Source organism: Scyliorhinus canicula, chromosome 22 (assembly GCF_902713615.1).
Source record: "Scyliorhinus canicula chromosome 22, sScyCan1.1, whole genome shotgun sequence".
In the NCBI taxonomy this organism is placed as follows: domain Eukaryota; kingdom Metazoa; phylum Chordata; class Chondrichthyes; order Carcharhiniformes; family Scyliorhinidae; genus Scyliorhinus; species Scyliorhinus canicula.
The window spans coordinates 23370130-23389162 of record NC_052167.1 but is presented as its reverse complement, the minus strand read 5'-3'; the positions used below and the strand labels follow the sequence as shown (position 1 = coordinate 23389162).

Below are 19033 nucleotides of genomic sequence, written 5' to 3'. Positions count from 1 at the left end.
AGACAAATCCAAACTGGTTCCAGTTTGATCGAAGCAATTTTATACCCTTTGTTACAATTATCTTTAAATAATGTAATCACGCATTGTTGAAATGAACAGTCACAGTTGAGATACTTTATTCATGTATGGAATGGGGGCCTCATTGTCTGGGCCATCTTTCATTGCCCATCCCCAATTGCTCCTGGCAAGGTGCTGGTGAGCTGCCTTCTTGATTCGCTGCAATCCTTGTTGTGCAGGCACAACCACAGTGCTGTGAGGAAGGGAGTTCTGCAATTCTGATCCAGCGACAGTGGAGGAACGACAATATTTCCAAGTCAGGATGGAGAGTGACTTGGAGGGGAACAAACTGATAACTTGTGGGGAGCACACCTTTCTGTCCTTGTACTTCTAGGTGGTAGTAGTGTAGGTTTGGAACGCATTGCCGAAGGAGCCTTGGTGAGCAGTGCATCTTGTAGATTGTACACACGGCTGCCATGGTGCATCAATTGTGGAAGACGTGAATGTTTGTGGAAGGGGGAGCAATCAAGCGGGCTGCTATGTCCTGGATGGTGTTAAGCTTCGAGTGTTGTTAGAGCTGCACTCATCCAGGCAAGTGGAGAGTATTCCATCACACTCCTGACTTGTGCCTTGTAGAACTTTGGGGAGTAGGAGGTAGGTTACTCGCCACAGGATCCCTAGCCTTCGACCTGCTCTTGTCACCACTGTATTTATAAGGCGATTCTAGTTTGGATTCTGGTAAATGGTAACCCCCCAGGATGTTGACAGTGGAAGATTCAGCGATGGTCATGCAACTGAATATCAAGGGGCAATGGTTAAGTTCTCGCTTGTTGGAGATGGTCATTGCCTGGCATTTGTGTGGTTCGAATGTTACTTGCCACTTGTCAGCCCAAGCCTGGCTCTTGTTCAGGCCTTGCAGGACTTGGACATGGACTACTTCAGTGTGTGTGTGGTAACAATGACATTGAACATTGTGCAGTCATCAGTAGACATTCTCACTTCTGACCTAATGATGGCAGGAAGGTCATTGATGAAGCAGATGAAGATGGTTGGCTCTAGGGCACTAGCCTGAGGAACTCGTGCAGTGATGTCCCAGAACGGAGATGACTGACCTGCAACCAACACACCATCTTCCTTTGTGCCAGGTACGACTCTAACGAGTGGAGAGTTGCCCCCCACAAATTCCCATTTACTCATGTTTTGCTCGGACTCCTGGATTCCACACACCATCAAATGCTGCCTTGATATTAAGGGCAGTCACTCATCTCAGGAGTTAAGCTGTTTTGTCCATGTTTGAACCAGACTGTAATGTGGTCAGAAACTGAGTGACTCCAGTGGAATCCAAATTGAGTGTCAATCAGCACATTATTGCTAAGCAAGTGCCGCTTGATAGCACTGTTGATGACCCCTTCCCTCTGATTGATAGAGTAGACTGTTGTGGTAATATGGCCAACAGCCTGAATTTTAGGTGCAACATACAATTGGAGACTTTAAATTAAAACCAGTCGGAACCATAGACAGGCCTGCTAGGAATGTGAACAGCCAAGTTCCAATATACTGGACAGATACAGACAACCAGGGAAAGTCTGGGCCTGCCCTGTAAATGGGGGATAATCAGTCCCATTCAAATGGATCGATTGTTGTGGATTGCCCAGATGAAGCCAGACTTTTTGGCACCTAGATCACCTTATATGGGTTAAGGTTATGTGAAGACAATTCAAGAACAAAGAAGAATACAGCGCAGGAACAGGCCCTTCGGCCCTCCAAGCCTGTGCGATCACGTGTCCTATCTAGACCACATGCCTGTATCTTTCTACACTCCCTCTGTTCAGGCGTCTACCCAAATAAGTCTTAACGGTCACTAACGTATCTGCCTCAACCACCTCACTTGGCAGTGCATTCCAGGCCACCACCACCTTCTGCGTAAAAAACATCACCCACACATCTCCACTGAACCTGTCCCCCTCACCTCGAACTTGCGCCCCCTTGTAATTGTCATTTCTGCCCTGGGAAAAAGCCTTCAACTGTTTACCCTATCTATACCCCTCAAATGAGATTGTATTTTTACTTGCATGGTCTCAGTATCTATTTTGTTGTTTTTCCCCCATGCTTGCCACACCCAGCTTGATCCTGCTAAACTGATCCTGTAGATGTTTTCTTTGAGGTATGAAGCTGCATCAAATGGAAATTGATATACTGGCCTGAACCTTCTGACTGGTCAAGCTGGTGAGGCCTTCCAGTGGGCACCCCTGGTAGCAAGGGGTGCATTTAACGTAAACCCCGTTGACAACGGTGGAATCAAAAGACCCTGCCACTGGCCAAAGGTAGACCGCCTCTGATTTTGCAGAGGGCTGCAGGGAAAACACCACCCATTGTCTTTATGAGCTTCACTTTGATCCCAATATTTTAATTTGGGTCTGCATCTCTTGGGCCATAGTGCCAGGAACCCGGGTGACTATCTTTGTGGAGTTTGCACTTTCTCCTCGTGTCTGTTTAGATTTTTTCCAGGTGCTTCCTACAGTCTAAAGATGTGCAGGTTAGGTGGATTGGCTATGCTAAATTGCCCTATAGTGCCCAAAAAAGATCTGTAGGTTACATTGCGGTAGCATTGTGGATAGCACAATTGCTTCACAGCTCCAGGGTCCCAGGTTCGATTCCGGCTTGGGTCACTGTCTGTGCGGAATCTGCACATCCTCCCCGTGTGTGCATGGGTTTCCTCCGGGTGCTCCGGTTTCCTCCCACAGTCCAAAGATGTGCAGGTTAGGTGGATTGTCCATGATAAATTGCCCTTGGTGTCCAAAATTGCCCTTAGTGTTGGGTGGGGTTATGGGGTAATGGGGATAGGGTGGAGGTGTTGACCTTAGGTAGGGTGCTCTTTCCAAGAGCCGATGCAGACTCGATGGGCCGAATGGCCTCCTTCTGCACTGTAAATTCTATGATAATCTATGACAAAGGTTCGGTACAACATCGTGGGCCGAAGGGCCTGTTCTTTGCTGTATTTTCTATGTTCTATTAGGGGCTGGTTTAGCACACTGAGCTAAATAGCTGGCTTTTAAAACAGACCAAGGCAGGCCAGCAGTATGGTTCAATTCCCATACCAGCCTCCCCGAACAGGCGCCGGAATGTGGTGACGAGGAGCTTTTCACAGTAGCTTCATTGAAGCATACTTGTGACAATAAGTGCTTTTCATTTTGTTCATTTTCATTTCCTTCATTGATTAAGGGGTTATTGGGATGGGGGGCGGGGGGGGGGTGGGGGGAGTGAGCATGGGTGAAGTACTCTTTCAAAGGGTCAATGCAGACTCAATAGTCCAAATGGCTTCCTTCTGCACTGTAGGTATTCTAGATTCTATGACATTACGGTTGAATAAAATTCTGCTGCGGATGACCCACAGCGCCTCATGGCTATCCAGTCTCAAGTTGCCAGATGTGTTTGAAGTCTATCCCCTTTAACACGGTGTGGAGATGCCGGCGTTGGACTGGGGTGGGCACAGTAAGAAGTCGTATAACGTCAGGTTAAAGTCCAACAGGTTTGTTTCGAATCACTAGCTTTCGGAGCACAGCTCCCTCCTCAGGTGAGGACTGACCTGATGAAGTAGCTGTGCTCCAAAAGCTAGTGATTCAAAACAAACCTGTTGGAATTTAACCTGGTGTTATTTAACACGATGATAGTGCCACACAGCAGATGGAGGGTTTCCTCAATGTGAAGACAGTAACTTGTCTCCACAAGGTCTATACGATGGTCAGATGCCTCTGTGGCCGGCAGGTTTGTGAGGATGAGGTCAAGTATGTTTTTTCCGGGGCGGCATGTAGTGCAGTGGGTAGCACTGCTGCCTCACGGCACCGAGATCCCAGGTTTGATCCCAGCTCTGGGTCACTGTTCGTGTGGAGTTTGCACATTCTCCCCATGTCTGCGTGAGTTTCACCCCACAACCCAAAGATGTGCGGGTTAGGTGGATTGGCCACGCTAAATTGCCCCTTAATTGGAAAAAAATAATTGGGTACTCTAAATTTTTTTATTAAAAAAAAGTGTTTTTCCCTCGTTTGGTTCCCTCACCTCATGCTGCAGATCCAGGCTTACAGCTATGTCCTTTAGGATTCACCACCTCGGTCCAACCGCCTGAAACTGTTAAAACTATTTACTTTCCCCTCTTTTTCTTCTCCATGCTCTATTGCTCACCTTAAGCCCTGGTTGGATTTGAATTGCAAAATGTATATCAACTATTATTTAATAACCATCTGTCTTTCACAAATAAGGATTCTCTACAATCAAACTGACTTGATTCAGAAGCAATGTTTTATTGAACCTCCTGACTTGCCATCCAATTTCCTTTGTACACTCACCATGTGTCCCATCGTGGTGGCAAAAGTATCGGCAATCCAGGACATTTCTCTCTCGCCTGTGCTCATATCAGGGGCCGGCACGTCAATACCAGGTCCTAGGAGAGCAAAGGAAAATATTAATCTTGCAAACATTTTATTTCTCCTTCTGCAACAACAGTCCCAGCCTCAGGCCAGCTGACTCGATGGACAAACCCAAAGACCGTTATACCCTTTAGACAGGTGGGAGAGAAACCAAGTAAATATGTATAAAACACAACATTCTCAGGACATGGGAAATCGGATATATTTCAGTTTTCCACCCCTGCTCATCGAGAGTGTGTTAAAACTAGCCAACGTTCATTTCTTGGAGGAACCTTGCAGCTAGCGAAGTGAAACCGTTACTCCAGGCAGTCAGGGCTAGATCCAATGGACATGACGAGAAATAAAGACAATGTTCTAACTCCCTGCACGACCCAAATCTCAAAATAGTCAACAGTTTGTTAAACAAATTTAAAGGGTTACACAATTAATTCCCCCCCCCCCCCAAAAAAAAACCAGAAGAGAAGCGCAAGCTCCAGTTCATCAAACAGGCCCCTCATAATCCCGCAATGATAAAATGTGGCTTTCAATTACTTTTTGCATTCACTCATTTCGACTGTTCATGGGGTGTTGTCACGGTAAACGTTAGAAGCCACATTTCGCTTCACATTCAATCCGTTCTCTGAATTATGTTGTTCCGGAAATAGGAGGAAAGTAGAGAGTCAGGGCCCGGATGATTCATAGAACATTACAGCGCAGTACAGGCCCTTCGGCCCTCGAAGTTGCGCCGACCTGTGAAACCTCTCTAAAGCCCATCTACACTATCCCCTTATCGTCCATATGCCTATCCAATGACCATTTGAATGCGTTTAGTGTTGGCGAGTCCCGGCAGCCAGCACTGTTCTGGTGCCGACACGTGTACTTGCCACTTTGATGTTAGGCCAGAAAGATACAGGAGTGGGCGTAATTACTGAGAAACAGGTAACTCTTTTCACTGACAAAGTTAAACAGGCAGCACTTATAATTTCACCTATAAATCTGCATGGAATGAACAGAGACAGACATATACATATACACTTACACACAAGTGAAGTTTAGACAGGAGGGGGAAAAAAAGTTTTTTTTAAACATCTGTTTTAGTGATGCTGTCCAGGCAGCATTTACTGCTCATCTTCTAGTTGACTTTGGGCATTATGAGTCAACCATTTGCAGTCACGTGGGCAGAATAGGAACGTTTGGCAGGTTTTCTTGTCCGACGGCTCTCAAAAACCATTCTGATTAATTTATTTTTCCTTGCCCTCTGGGTTTCTAGCCCAGCATTTACAATTATCAGAACATAACTGTTCCAAATTGGATAATGCACAAGTTCAGGTCAAGCAGGGTATGATGAAGCACCATTTTCTGTGAGGTCAAGTAGCTTCCAGAGAATTGCAATGGACAGCACGGTAGCATGGTGGTTAGCACAAATGCTTCACAGCTCCAGGGTCCCAGGTTCGGTTCCCGGCTGGGTCACTCTCTGTGCGGAGTCTGCACGTCCTCCCCGTGTGTGCGTGGGTTTCCTCCGGGTGCTCCGGTTTCCTCCCACAGTCCAAAGATGTGCGGGTTAGGTGGATTGGCCATGCTAAATTGCCCGTAGTGTCCTTAAAAGTAAGGTTAAATTGCCCCTTAACTGGAAAATTAAAAAAAGAGATACAGTGGCAGACATCCAAGGTGATATTTGCGAATGCACAGTATCGATATATTAAAACGAGAAAGAAAAAAAGGATCCACTATCCATGGCTAACTAAAAAAAGTTAAAGATTGGATCAAATTTAAAGAAAAAGCATATCATTATGCAAAGTTGGGTGGTAGGTCAGACGATAGTACAGTACATTAAAAAAAGCAAAGAATAAGGAGGGAAAAATTAATTAGAGTACGAGAGAAAGCAAGCTAGTAGTTTAAATAGGAGTTTCTATAGCTATTTTTACAAAAAAAGAGTTAAAGTGAGTTTTGATCATATAGAGATAGTCTGGAGAATTAATAATGGAAAATAAGGAGATGACTGATCAATTGAACAGGTACTTTGCTTTAGTCTTGATTATAGAGGATACAAATAACATTTTGAAATAGCTGTAAATCAGGAAATGGAAGGAAACAAAACTCAAGAAAGTTACAATCACCAGGGAAGTGGTACTGAGCCAATTGTTGGAACTGCTTCCTGATGGATTTCGTCCTAGGGTCTTAAAAGGGTCTGGATCTCCGTGTTTGCGTGGGTTTTGCCCCCACAACTCAAAATTGTGCAAGTTAGGTGCATTATAGAACAGTACAGCACAGAACAGGCCCTTCGGCCCTCGATGTTGTGCCGAGCAATGATCACCCTACTCAAGCCAACGTATCCACCCTAGACCAGTAACCCCCCCCATTAACCTTATTTTTTAGGACACTAAGGGCAATTTAGCATGGCCAATCCACCTAACCCGCACATCTTTGGACTGTGGGAGGAAACCGGAGCACCCGGAGGAAACCCACGCGCACAGGGGGAGGACGTGCAGACTCCACACAGACAGTGACCCAGCCGGGAATCGAACCTGGGACCCTGGAGCTGTGAAGCATTTATGCTAACCACCATGCTACCGTGCTGCCCCAAATTGGCCACGCTAAATTGCCCCTTAATTGGAAAAAATGAATTGGGTACTCTAAATTTAAAACAAAGAAGGGTCTAGAGAGGTAGTTGACACATGGGTTTTAAATTTCCAAAATTCCCTAGATTCAGGTACGGTTCCATGAGATTGGAAAAAAGTGAAATGTAGCCTCCGTTATTCAAAAAAAAAAGGGGGGGGGGGGAAGAGACAGAAAGCAGGAAACTACAGGCCAGTTAGCTTAATGTCTGTCACAGGGAAAACGTTAAAAGCTTTTAAATGTGTTTTGCAGAGTTATAGATAAATTCAAGGCAATCAGACAGAGGCAACATAGTTTTGTGAAAGGGAAATCATATTTAACTCATTTATTGGAGCTCTCCAAGGAAGTAACATGTGCTGTGGGTAAAAGGGAAACAGTGGATATACTGTCTTTAGATTTCCAGAGGCATTTGATAAGGAGCCGCATCAAAGTTTATTGCGGAAAATAAAATCTATTAGTGTAGGGGGGTAACATATTGGCATGGATAGACAATTGGTTAGCTCACAGGAAACAGCTGGTAGGTATAAATGGGTCATTTTTGTAATTGGTAAGATTTAATGAATGGTGTGCCACTGGGATCAATGCTGGAGCCTCAACGTTTTACAATTTATATACATTACTTCGGAGAGGGGACTGAAGATATGGTTGTTAAATTTGCTGAATGCACAAAGATAGGTAGGAAAGTAAAATGCGAAGAGGACATATGGAGGTTACAAAGGGATGTAGGTAGGTTAAGCAAGTGGGAAAAGATCTTGCAAATGGAGTATGATTTGTGAAATATTGGAATTGTCCATTTTGCCTGGACGAATATAAAAGCTCATTATCCAAATGGTGACAGATTGCAGAGCTCGGAGATCATAGCTTTGTTTATCATAGAATTTACAGTGCAAAAGGCGGCCATTTGGCCGATTGGGTCTGCACCAGCCCTTGGAAAGAACACCCCACTTAAGCCCACGTCACCACCCTATCCCCGTAACCCCACCAAACCTTTTTTGGACACTAAGAGCAATTTATCCTGGCCAATCCGCCTAACCTGCACATCTTTGGACTGTGGGAGGAAACTAGAGCACCCGGAGGAAACCCACGCAGACACGGGGAGAACGTGCAGACTCCGCACAGACAGTCACCCAAGCAGGGAATCGAACCTGGGAGCCTGAAGCTGTGAACCAACTGTGCTAACCACTGTGCTACCCACATGCAGAGGGATTTGCGTGTTCTAGTGCATGAATCACAAAAGTTAGTATGCAGGCACAGCAATGAGGAAAGCTAATAGAACATTGTCATTTTTTGCAAGGGGAATTGAATACAAAAGCTGGAAGGTTATGTTTCAGTTATACAGAGCAGTAGTGAGACCACATCTAGAGCATTGTGTGCAGTATTGGACCCCTTATTTAAGGAAGGATGCAAATATAGTTCAGAGAAGGTTTACTAGACTAACATCTGGGGTGGGGTTTGTCTTATTGGGAAAGGTTGAACAAGCTAGGCTTGTATCCGCTGGTGTTCCTCTTGATAGAACATAGAACTTACACTGCAGAAGGAAGCCATTCGGCCCATCAAGTCTGCACCGACCCACTCAAGCCCTCACTTCCACCCTATCCCTGTAACCCAATAACCCCTCCTAACCGTTTTTTTGGATACTAAGGGCAATTTATCATGGCCAATCCACCTAACCTGCACGTCTTTGGACTGTGGGAGGAAACCTGAGCACCTGGAGGAAACCCACGCAGACACAGGGAGAACAGGCAGACTCCGCACAGAGAGCGACCCAGCGGGGAATCGAACCTGGGATCCCAGCGCCATGAAGCCACAGCGCTCGCAACTTGTGCCGCCCTAGTTGATTGTTCGCCTGGAGACAGAGCTGTGCGGTCTGCTCCTTTTGATCTGTTCTCCTTCCACATCTCACATCATTGGTGGCAGATGTTTCAGCTGCCTAAATCCTGGTCTCCAACTTTCAAAATACCTCCACACCCAACACACCCAAAACTACAATGGCCCACCTACATACTCCCACGATTGGTATTACTCTATAAACTGCCTGGGTTATTATAATATAAGAACATCTATAGAAATAACACAACAGGTTCAACCAGTTTGGATTGTTAACATTCCACATAATACAGCCCTAATCCAGCATACCCATCTTTAAAAAATTTATTTACAGGCCAGCATTTATAGCCCATCCCTAATTGCCCCTGAATTGGTGGTGAGCTACCTTCTTAAACTCCTGCAGTCCATGTGCTGTGGTTAAATCCAGTGTGTTGACAGAGGGAGTTCTAGGATTTTGATCCAGTGGCAGCTTTAAGTCCGGTTGGTGAGTGACGTGGAGGGGAACTTCCAGGTGGTGGTGTTTCCATGTGTCTGCTGCCCTTGTCCTTCTAGAGGGAGTGCTGCTGCCCAAGGAATCTTAGAGTTCCTACAATACATCTTGTCGTTTGTACACGCTACTGCCACTGTGTGTTTGAGTTAGAGGGAGTGAATGTTTGTGGATGGGGTGTCAATCAAGCGGGTTGCTTTGTCCTGGAAGGTGTTAAGCTTCTCAAGTGCTGTTGGAGCTGCACGCATCCAGGCAAGTGGAGACAACTCCATCATACTCTTGACTTGTGCCTTGGACAGGCTTTGGGGAGTCAGGAGGGGAGTTCCTTGCCACAGGATTCCCAGTCTCTGACCTGCTCTTGTAGCCACAGTATTTAGATGGCTAGTCCAGTTCAATTTCAAGTCAATGGTGATTCCCCCAGGATGCTGATAGTGGGGGATTCAGCAATGATAATGCAATTGAATGTCATGGGGCGATGGTTAGATTCTCTCTCGTTGGAAATGGCCAATGGCTGGTTGTGTGGCGTGAATGTTATTTACCAGATGTCAGTCCGAGCCTGGATATTATCCAGGTCTTACTGCATTTGAACATTGACTCCTTCATAATTTCTCTTTATTCCCTCCTATTTCAACCATCTATTTACTTCTTTTACACATTCTCTCTCTTTTTTGAAATTTGAAAATCGCTTATTGTCACGAGTAGGCTTCAATGAAGTTACTGTGAAAAGCCTGTGAAAATTTAAGAACCCAATTCATTTTTCCCCCCAATTAAGGGGCAATTTAAGCGCGGCCAATCCATCTACCCTGCACAACTTTGGGTTGTGTGGGTGAGACACACAGACACAGAGAATGTCCACGTGGAGTTTACAGTGACCCAGGGCCAGGATCGAACCCGGGTCCTCAGCGCTGTGAGGCAGCAGTGCTAACCACTGCACCGCCGTGCCGCCTTTTTACATATTCTCAGGATTTTGGACAATCCATTTCTAGTTTAAGAAAGTAGACATCTTGTGTTTGATACAAACGAGTGACGTGTTGTGCAGAAAGCTAAAAGTCGCCCATGTTAGAGTGGGATAGCTGTCGCATATAGGTCAGTTGTTCAAAGCACAGGTATAGGTTTAGGGGCTAAGATAGGAGCAGACACCTGCTGTGCAGGTGGAAATAAGATGATTGACTCATTAGTTGAACATTGACATGAACTTGAATCCCCTGGTGATAAACTGCACGCAGAGCTAAACGACTAGAGTGGAAACAGGATATTGAATTATGCTTAAAAGGTTTCTTTATAGTCACTCTCTGCTTCTCTTTCTCCTCTCTCATTTCAAAGGAGGGCAGGTTCCTTTCCCTAAAGGACATAAGGCAAACAATTAATTTTGATGATAATCTCACTGCTTCATTGTCACTCTGACTGAACCTTCCAGAATTTTAAAAAATTATAATTCAAATTTTCCATGCTGGGATTGATATTTAGCCTCTGTGGTTTATTAGTCTTGGTCTCCAAAAGGTCCAGTAACAACCATTAAAATAATCATTTTTATTATTGCCACAACTAGGCTTACATTAACACAGTTATGAAGTTACTGTGAAAGGCCCCCAGTCGCCACATTCCGGCGCCTGCTCGAGTACACAGAGGGAGAATTCAGAATGTCCAATTCACCTAACAGGCACGTCTTTCAGGACTTGCGGGAAGAAACTGGAGCACCCGGAGGAAACCCACGCAGACACAGGGAGAACGTGCAGACTCCGAACAGACAGTGACCCAAGTTGGGAATCGAACCCGGGACCCTGGCGCTGTGAAGTAACAGTGCCAACCATCATGCTACCATGGTGCCCCATGCCACCACAGCTGTATTCTTAACCTCTTCTATAATGTTGACAATGGTTGGAGGGGTGGGACGTTTTACTGTTTGACCCACACAGAGTTGCATTCAAAAGTGTTGCAAATTCCAAAATTTTGAATTCCTCCACATACTGTGGAGTTTTAGCTCCACCGTGTATCCGTGACGGCTAAAATTGGTTTCCCGACCTGGAGGCCTGTCTAACTTATAGCTAGGCCTACAGTTGGACAAGGAGGCTACACCATGCAAGAGCAGAGTCATCGGTGTTGGGGACTTGGGGGAGGGGTAGTGAATGGACAACCTGGTTGTGGTGGTCGGGGGATAAATATCAGGGCCTGGTGGTGGGATTGGCAAGGAGAGTTGGTTGGGCCTGGATCTAGAAGGTGGATGTAAAAGGTGCTTACCTCCTGAACCCACCAGATCTTCACCTCGATGAAGCTGTCAGGGGGTTTCCCATCACTTGGGGAATTAGCTGACAGCAGTTCTAACTTGAAGACCCACATGACCCACAACCCACCTTCCGGTCTCTCTTAAAGCCAAAAAATTGGTGTGTTCTGGGTCAAGAACATATTTTTCCGACTTTAACCACCCCAATATGAAACCTGCCTATTTATGGTCAATATTCAGCCCACGGGTCTCTGGGTTGAGAAACTACGGGGTATATTACCAGAGTGATTGAAGCACTGTGCAAAAGAACAAAGAAAAGTACAGCACAGGAACAGGCCCTTCGGCCCTCCAAGCCTGTGCCGACCATGCGGCCCGCCTAAACTAAAATCTTCTACACTTCCAGGGTCCGTATCCCTCTATTCCCATCCTATTCATGTATTTATCAAGATGGCCCTTAAATGTCACTATCGTCCCTGCTTCCACCACCTCCTCCGGCAGCAAATTCCAGGCACCCACTACCCTCGATGTAAAAAACTTGCCTCGTACATCTCCTCTAAACCTTGCCCCCGAGTAATTGACCCCTCTACCCTGGGAAAAAAGTCTCTGACTGCCCACTCTGTCTATTCCTCTCAATTTTGTAGACCTCTATCAGGTCGCCCCTCAACCTCCTTCATTCCAGGGAGAACAAACCAAGTTTATCCAACCTCTCCTCATAGCTAATATCCTCCATACCAGGCAACATCCTGGTAAATCTCTTCTGCACCCTCTCTAAAGCCTCCATATCCTTCTAGTAGTGTGGCGACCAGAATTGAACACGATACTTCGTGTGGCCTAACTAAGGTTCTAAACAGCTACAGCATGATTTGCAACATGACTTGCCAATTTTTATACTCAATGCCCCGGCCAATGAATGCCGTATGCCTTCTTGACTACCTTGTCCACCTGTGTTGCCCCTTTCAGTGACCTGTGGACCTGTACACCTAGATCTCTCTGACTGTCAATAGTCTTGAGCGTTCTCCATTCACTGTATGTTCCCTGCCTGCATTAATTAGACCTTCCAAAAACAAAAGGACTTTTTGCTCTCCAAACATTTCTCCTTTTTCATATCTACATTCCTTGCTCTCAAATCACTGGAGCATGCTCTGTTTCTATGTACTCTGTCCTATCCTTTCATAAATATTAAATACAGCATCAAATCAGCACTTAGTTGTTTTACTGGAAGAGAGGAGGTTAAGTCATCAATCTGTCTGACAGGTCCTGCCAAACCTGCCAAGTAATTGTCTCTAGGGGCAGCACGGTGGCACAGTGGGTTAGCCCTGATGCCTCACGGCGCCGAGGTCCCAGGTTCGATCCCGCTCTGGGTCACTGTCCGTGTGGAGTTTGCACATTCTCCCCCACAACCCAAAGATGTGCAGGGTAGATGGATTGGCTACGCTAAATTGCCCCTTAATTGGAAAAAATGAATTGGGTACTCTAAATTTATTTTAAAACATTTTTTAAAAAATTCTCTCTATTTTGGAGTTCAGGGATCTGCAGTCTTTTTGTACTTTTATTTCTGCAACCCTGGGCTAAGCCCTCGCTATTACCTCAGTATCCTTCCTTTGGTGTGCAGTGCAAAACTGGATTCACCAACCATGCTTGCTCTGCCTAAGGTTTTACACAGTTTGACCATTATACCTCACCTTAAATTCTATACCTCTTGCCATAAAACCCAGTAGTCCATTGGTGTTGTTTTTGAATAAATCCATCTCATCTGCTGGAGGCATTGCTCTTAATGTCTTGTTTACCTGAAGCACCAAATCATTCTGCTCTAACACACCATCTCCCCAAAGTATTACTTTTAAAATGAAAACATACCACTTCACATACCGAATTCCACCTGCCTTCCTTTCGCCCAATTGTCAATATTCCCTTGCAGCTTCCTTTGCTCCCGACAATTACTTCTGCCTGTGATTTAGTATCGTCTGACAATACAACAAGATACCATTCGCACCAACCTGATTTCCAAACTCACTGATGCAAACAGATCACAAGCAGCCCCGGAATTGAACCCTGTGGGATGCTGCTACCCCCATCTAAACACCCTTCAGATAGACGCGTCTGCAGTATACGCTATTTGCTGCCTCTGGAGAAATAAGTCCCTCTCTAAACTTTTCTCTTGCTAGTAAGTTAAGGTACTCAACTTGCTGTATAGGCCTTCAGTAAAAAAATTCTACCTGTTCTCTGTGCGACTACAATTAGAGATCCAGGTGGTCAGAGCTGTTCAGATCAAACACATGAACAATTGTCTGCTGGTTTAGTGCTATTTAATGAAAGCCACAATTTGAACAGGGCAGCTTCCAGTGAACAGTCTGATGGGTATTGCACCAAAATATAAAATTGCCAAAAAGAATTCTCCACAAACTTACCAATGAATCCTTTCTTTGCCAGCTCAATGGTAAACCTTCTCGTAATTTTTTCCAATTCTGAATCCTGCAATATTGGGAAAAAGTGTGTCAGTCTGGGACGTCCGATGGGGACACATCTCTATACAGACTAAAACGTGACTCAACGCTGCTTCGAACTAGGGTCTTTCCTAGGGTTGACCTAGGCATGAATCAGCCAAACCCGGTTTTTGATGTCCAGCACTCGACATTTTCGCTTCATATTTTTAAGAGATTCAAAACCTAATTCAACTGACTATCCAGGCAAATGGTTGCAAAGATGATACGAGCATCCAAAAATGTTCAATTATTATACTTACATTACTTTAACAGAGTAAATCAAATTAGACTGCAAACCAAAAGCTAAAGAAAATATCAAACATTGGTAATGTAGTGCGCTCCGCGACAAAGCATTTATTGTTTAAATAAAAGATAATTAAATGAATATCGGGTAATATAGAAAGCATCCACAGTATTAAAAGACCCTGGGAATGAGCAAAAAAAGGGCAATACAAAATGGTTTTGCAGATAGAATATTAAAAACAAAACTAAATTGATATATCCTGGGGCATTATAATAAAGCATTTTATAGCCACTAAGTACTCTTTGAAATGCATCCCTTGCTGTAATAAAGGAAATGTGGCAGAAACTTTACACACAAGTGATGAGATAATGACAAATACTCTGCTCTCTAAATGTTGATCGAAGGATAGCTTTTGGCCAGGACACCAAAGGGAACTCCCCATGATCTAGTTTAAGATAGTGCCATAAAATCTTTTACATCCACTTCAGAAGGCAGACAAGACTATAGATTTAATGTCTCATTTGAAAGACAGCACCTCCTTGTTTCTGCACTGAAGTGTCAGAGTTCAACCCAGAATCACAGCTTTACACTTAGCCAATGTTGGAGCAGGGCTGTGTTTCAAACACGGGTCTTGTTGTAGGTATTCACCAAAGTACAATAAACTTTTGCAGCAATAAACTGTTGCAGCATCTTTATGTTCAGGGTTGTGCTCAAACATCCAGCATCTAAGTATCTGACAGTGTAATCCAAGAGTGTAACAGTAGGGTCACCCTGTGATGTAAACTGGATGTTGCGTCTTTCACACGTGTTCATGGCGAGGCCAGAGATGAATGTTTTATTTCACAGTACGTACAAAGCAAGTTCAACTGGTCTTTAAAGAATCTCTTCAGTGCAGGAAGCCATTTGGCCCACTTCCGCGCCCTCCGCCCGCAACTCGATCTGCTAAATTGCCCTTAGTGGGGTTGGGGGGGCGGGGGGGAAAGGAGAGAGGAAATGGGTGGCAGGGTAAGGGAAGATTGTGTGGGAGGAAAGATCAGAGTGTATGGGGGGGGGGGGGAAGGAGTAAGAATGTGTAGGGGGAGTGGCGGGGGTGGGGTTGCATGCGTTTGTCGGTGTGTGATTTCCCTTGAGGAACACAAAGAAGGAAAAAACTCTGATTCAAAACAAGGATATCCATGACCATTTCAGTCAGATGAGTGTGAGACCCAGGGTCATGTACTAGTCGGAAGGCAGCCAGTGGCTGTGTGCAGGTTTGATGACTATTCTAACATTACATCAGATTATTTCTCATTAAAGTGAGTTGGAATCATGTCAATGTCCTCCAGAGTATCACAGGAATACTATTTTTTATCCATTCCTAGTCACCACTGAATCTTTGCTACACACATGTAGAATGTGTGTTTCTCGTTTTGAAGGCATGGTGTGGTATAAAGAGAAGGGAAAATAGAGAGGATTGGTAAAGTGTTATGCCGGTATGTTAATGAGATATTGCATTAGATATTTTATATTCAAGTCTTAATGAGTACAGTGGCATAGCAGAAGGATATTGCACTCAACAGTCGGTGTTAGACTTTAAACTTCCTGCAACTTTTAAAAAACACTTCCCTTTTGACTGTTCGGGCGCTCAGAGTATCTGAATACAGGGTAACCTGAATAATGTCCTAATTTTCATCTCCTACTCGGCCCAGGGTCGAGAATCCCACCCACAGTGTTTGTGTGCACGAGTGTGTGTATATGCACGAGTGTGAGAGAGCAGGGAGTGAGAGAGAGGGAGTGAGGGTATGAGTGTGCGAGCATGTGTGTGATAGTTTGCGTGAGTGTACGCAAGAGTGAGTGTTGGATAAGAAAGGGATAACAGTACAAAGCAACAAACTACCTGTAGCGCCCTTGTTAAAATTGATAAGATTAAGGGATTACCTTGATGGTCTGTTAAAAGACCCAATTAAGTGAGACTCTCTGAAGGTTTGTGCTGTGACTTTACGCAAAATGTAGACTTCTAGCATTTTGAGGAAGCAAATTGAAACTTATTGGAATCATTCCTAGTTTGCCGTTCCCCCCATTTTTAGGAAAAGTTGGTTCCAGGATCACATTCATCTGTGCAAAAGAGAGTCGGGGGTAGAAAGAGCGGGCAAGAGAGCCACAGGTAAAAGGAGAGCTGTGAGCATGAGAGAAAGTGAGAGAGAACCATGTGATTCTCAAGGACAGAGATGCTGGTCCTGGCAAATGGAACTCTTCTCATTTGGGTATCGTGGTCAAACAAAGCCAAATCAGTGCAGGTCTGATAGATGCAGAACAGGGACTCCCCCCTTCCCTGAACTCTGTCTGAACTGTGAACTTTCAATGGACAACTAAGAGAACGGTGACCTATCAATTATTACAGAACACCATCGGTAAACTTTAAAAATGTGCCAAGGCAATATTGTTCATATTTGAGGAATTTTACTAATTCTCCATTGTTCTTTCCTAAAGAGCAGCCTTGATTAAATATTTGAGCACAGAGTAACTTCTCTATTTCATTATTCATTGTGCTCCAACCTTGATATGCTCCTATTTTAAGAGTGTAGAGAGCTATCTTACTTGGTCAAAACATATTCTGGAATTGGACAAGGATACTATCAACATTAAGAGAGAGGTTGGAGTTAAGCTGCATAATCCGTAGTGGATGTGTTTGTCCCTATCTCATTTTCAGTTAAATGTTGTAAACACTGGTGTTGGAGAGCTTCCTTCCTTTCATATGTGCTTTTGTGCTGAGCTCCAGTGGAGTTCACAAGCGGCTAAATCTTTGATAAGGATCCCCATATCTTATTAGAAGCATTTGTTACAGTTCCAGTTGACGTTATAACTGGACGGGAGATCCCAGAACGGAATCCTGGCTCAAAAGACCTTTTATTTTTTATCAAAATAGAACCTGGAGGAGCAGAGTCAGATTATCAGCTAATTCATTTTAACAAGCAAAAATATATTTTATTTTTTTAATTAAAAACATGAAAAGTTGGATTCTATAAAATACCTTTACCCCCCCTTAGCTTAATAAATACACACAGATTTAAAGATGAACATGAATTACAAAGTGCATCTTGAGCTATAGTGCTCTTATACAAGTACACAAAATGACAGTAGTCAAATATGTGCATTCCACTGAGCCCAAGTTTGTGTCTGCGGATTTCTTCACAAGAGTCCCCCCAAGATGATTGTCATGTGAGAGTTTCCAAACTCCACTCCCAAAAATACACCTTAAAATATTCTCACAATTACGCTTTCCTTAGTGCTCTGCATTCTAAAATCTCGACAATAATGAGGGGCATAGATAAGCAAACATCTTTTCCCAAAGGTAGAGTTGTCTAGAACTCGAGGGCATAGGTTTACGGTGAGAGGGGGGAGGTACAAAGAGACCAGAGGGGACATTCTTCACACAAGAGGGTGGTGAGAATCTGGAACGGGCTGTCAGAGGCAGTGGTAGAGCAAGGTACAATTTTTTCTTTAAAAAAAGTTACAGTTACATGGGCAGGGTGGGTACAGAGGGATATGGGCCAAATGTGGGCAAGTGGGACTAGCTTAGTGATAAAAACTGGGCGGCATGGACCAGCTGGGCCGAAGGGCCTGTTTCCGTGCGGTAAACATCAATGACTAAGTTTTCCAAATGACAATTTTAAACGAAACTTCTACTCTACTGCGAATCCAGTCCAGGGTTTTACATCAACCCGTCAGGACTTTTTTCCAGCCAAGCTGACAACAGATGATCCTTCTAAAAAAATAAGTGTATCCTGGAGTAATGTTTAAGAAAACAAGTGTAGAAATGAACAGCAGCTAGTTAGGGGAATTAGAGAAATGAAGATAAGTTTTTAAGAAGTCTGAGGTTACAGGTACTAGAACAGAGCACTGTTTTCGGGGTATAAATTGAATATGGGGAAAAACGAGATGTTCGCGATACAGACGAGGGGGCAGGAGGGGAGGCTGGGAGAGCTGCCATTTAGAGTGGTGGGAGGGAGCTTCAGCTATCTGGGAATCCAAGTGGCACGGGAATGGGAGACATGACATAAGCTAAATCTGACCCGTCTAGTAGAGCAAACGAAGGAGGACTTTAGAAGATGGGACATGCTCCCGCTGTCACTGGCGGGGAAGGTACAGACCATGAAAATGACGGTCCTCCCCAGATTTCTGTGCGTTTTTCAGTGCCTCCCTATCTTTATCCCAAGGGCCTTTTTTAAGCAGTTAAACAAGGTGATTTGGGGCTGTGTGGGCGGGAAAAACCCCGTGAGTGAAGAAGTGTTGCTGAAGCGTAGTCGAGGGGAAGGTGGGTTGGCACTGCCGAACTTTAGCAACTATTACTGGGCGGCAAATATAGACATGATTAGATTAGGAAGTGGTGATGGTGGTGGTGGTGGTGTTGCTGGTCGGTGTGGGAGCGAGTGGAGGCAGCATCATGAAAGGACACAAGTCTGGGGGCATTGATAACAGCAGCTCTGTCATTCTCGCTGGCCCAGTACTCCACAAGCTCAGTGGTAGAGTCTGGGGGTAGTGGAGGAAACATGAGAGTGGAGGGGGTATCGTTCTGGGCCCCAATTTGCAACAACCATCGGTTTGTACCAGGAAGGCTGGATGGGGGGGTTTCGGAGATGGCAGAGAGTAGGGACCGAGAGGATGGGGGACCTATTCACAGATGGGAGCTTCCCTACTTTGAAGGATTTAGAGGGAAGTTTTGAACTGCCAGCAGGAAATGGATTCAGGTATCTGCAGGTGCGTGATTTTTTTGGA

General features: G+C 44.7%; 1 protein-coding gene across 1 annotated transcript in view; it reads right to left on the bottom strand.

Annotated features, from left to right (window-relative positions):
* LOC119956001 (glutamate dehydrogenase, mitochondrial) overlaps positions 1-19033 on the bottom strand; it is a 104248-nt gene that overhangs the window by 58216 nt on the left and 26999 nt on the right. The window contains exons 3-6 of the mRNA XM_038782663.1: positions 17862-17878; positions 14306-14337; positions 13960-14023; positions 4341-4435 (exon numbers count right to left, since the gene is read on the bottom strand). Coding sequence (XP_038638591.1) covers positions 4341-4435; positions 13960-14023; positions 14306-14337; positions 17862-17878 — 208 coding nt within the window. The remainder of the gene's footprint in view (positions 1-4340; positions 4436-13959; positions 14024-14305; positions 14338-17861; positions 17879-19033) is intronic.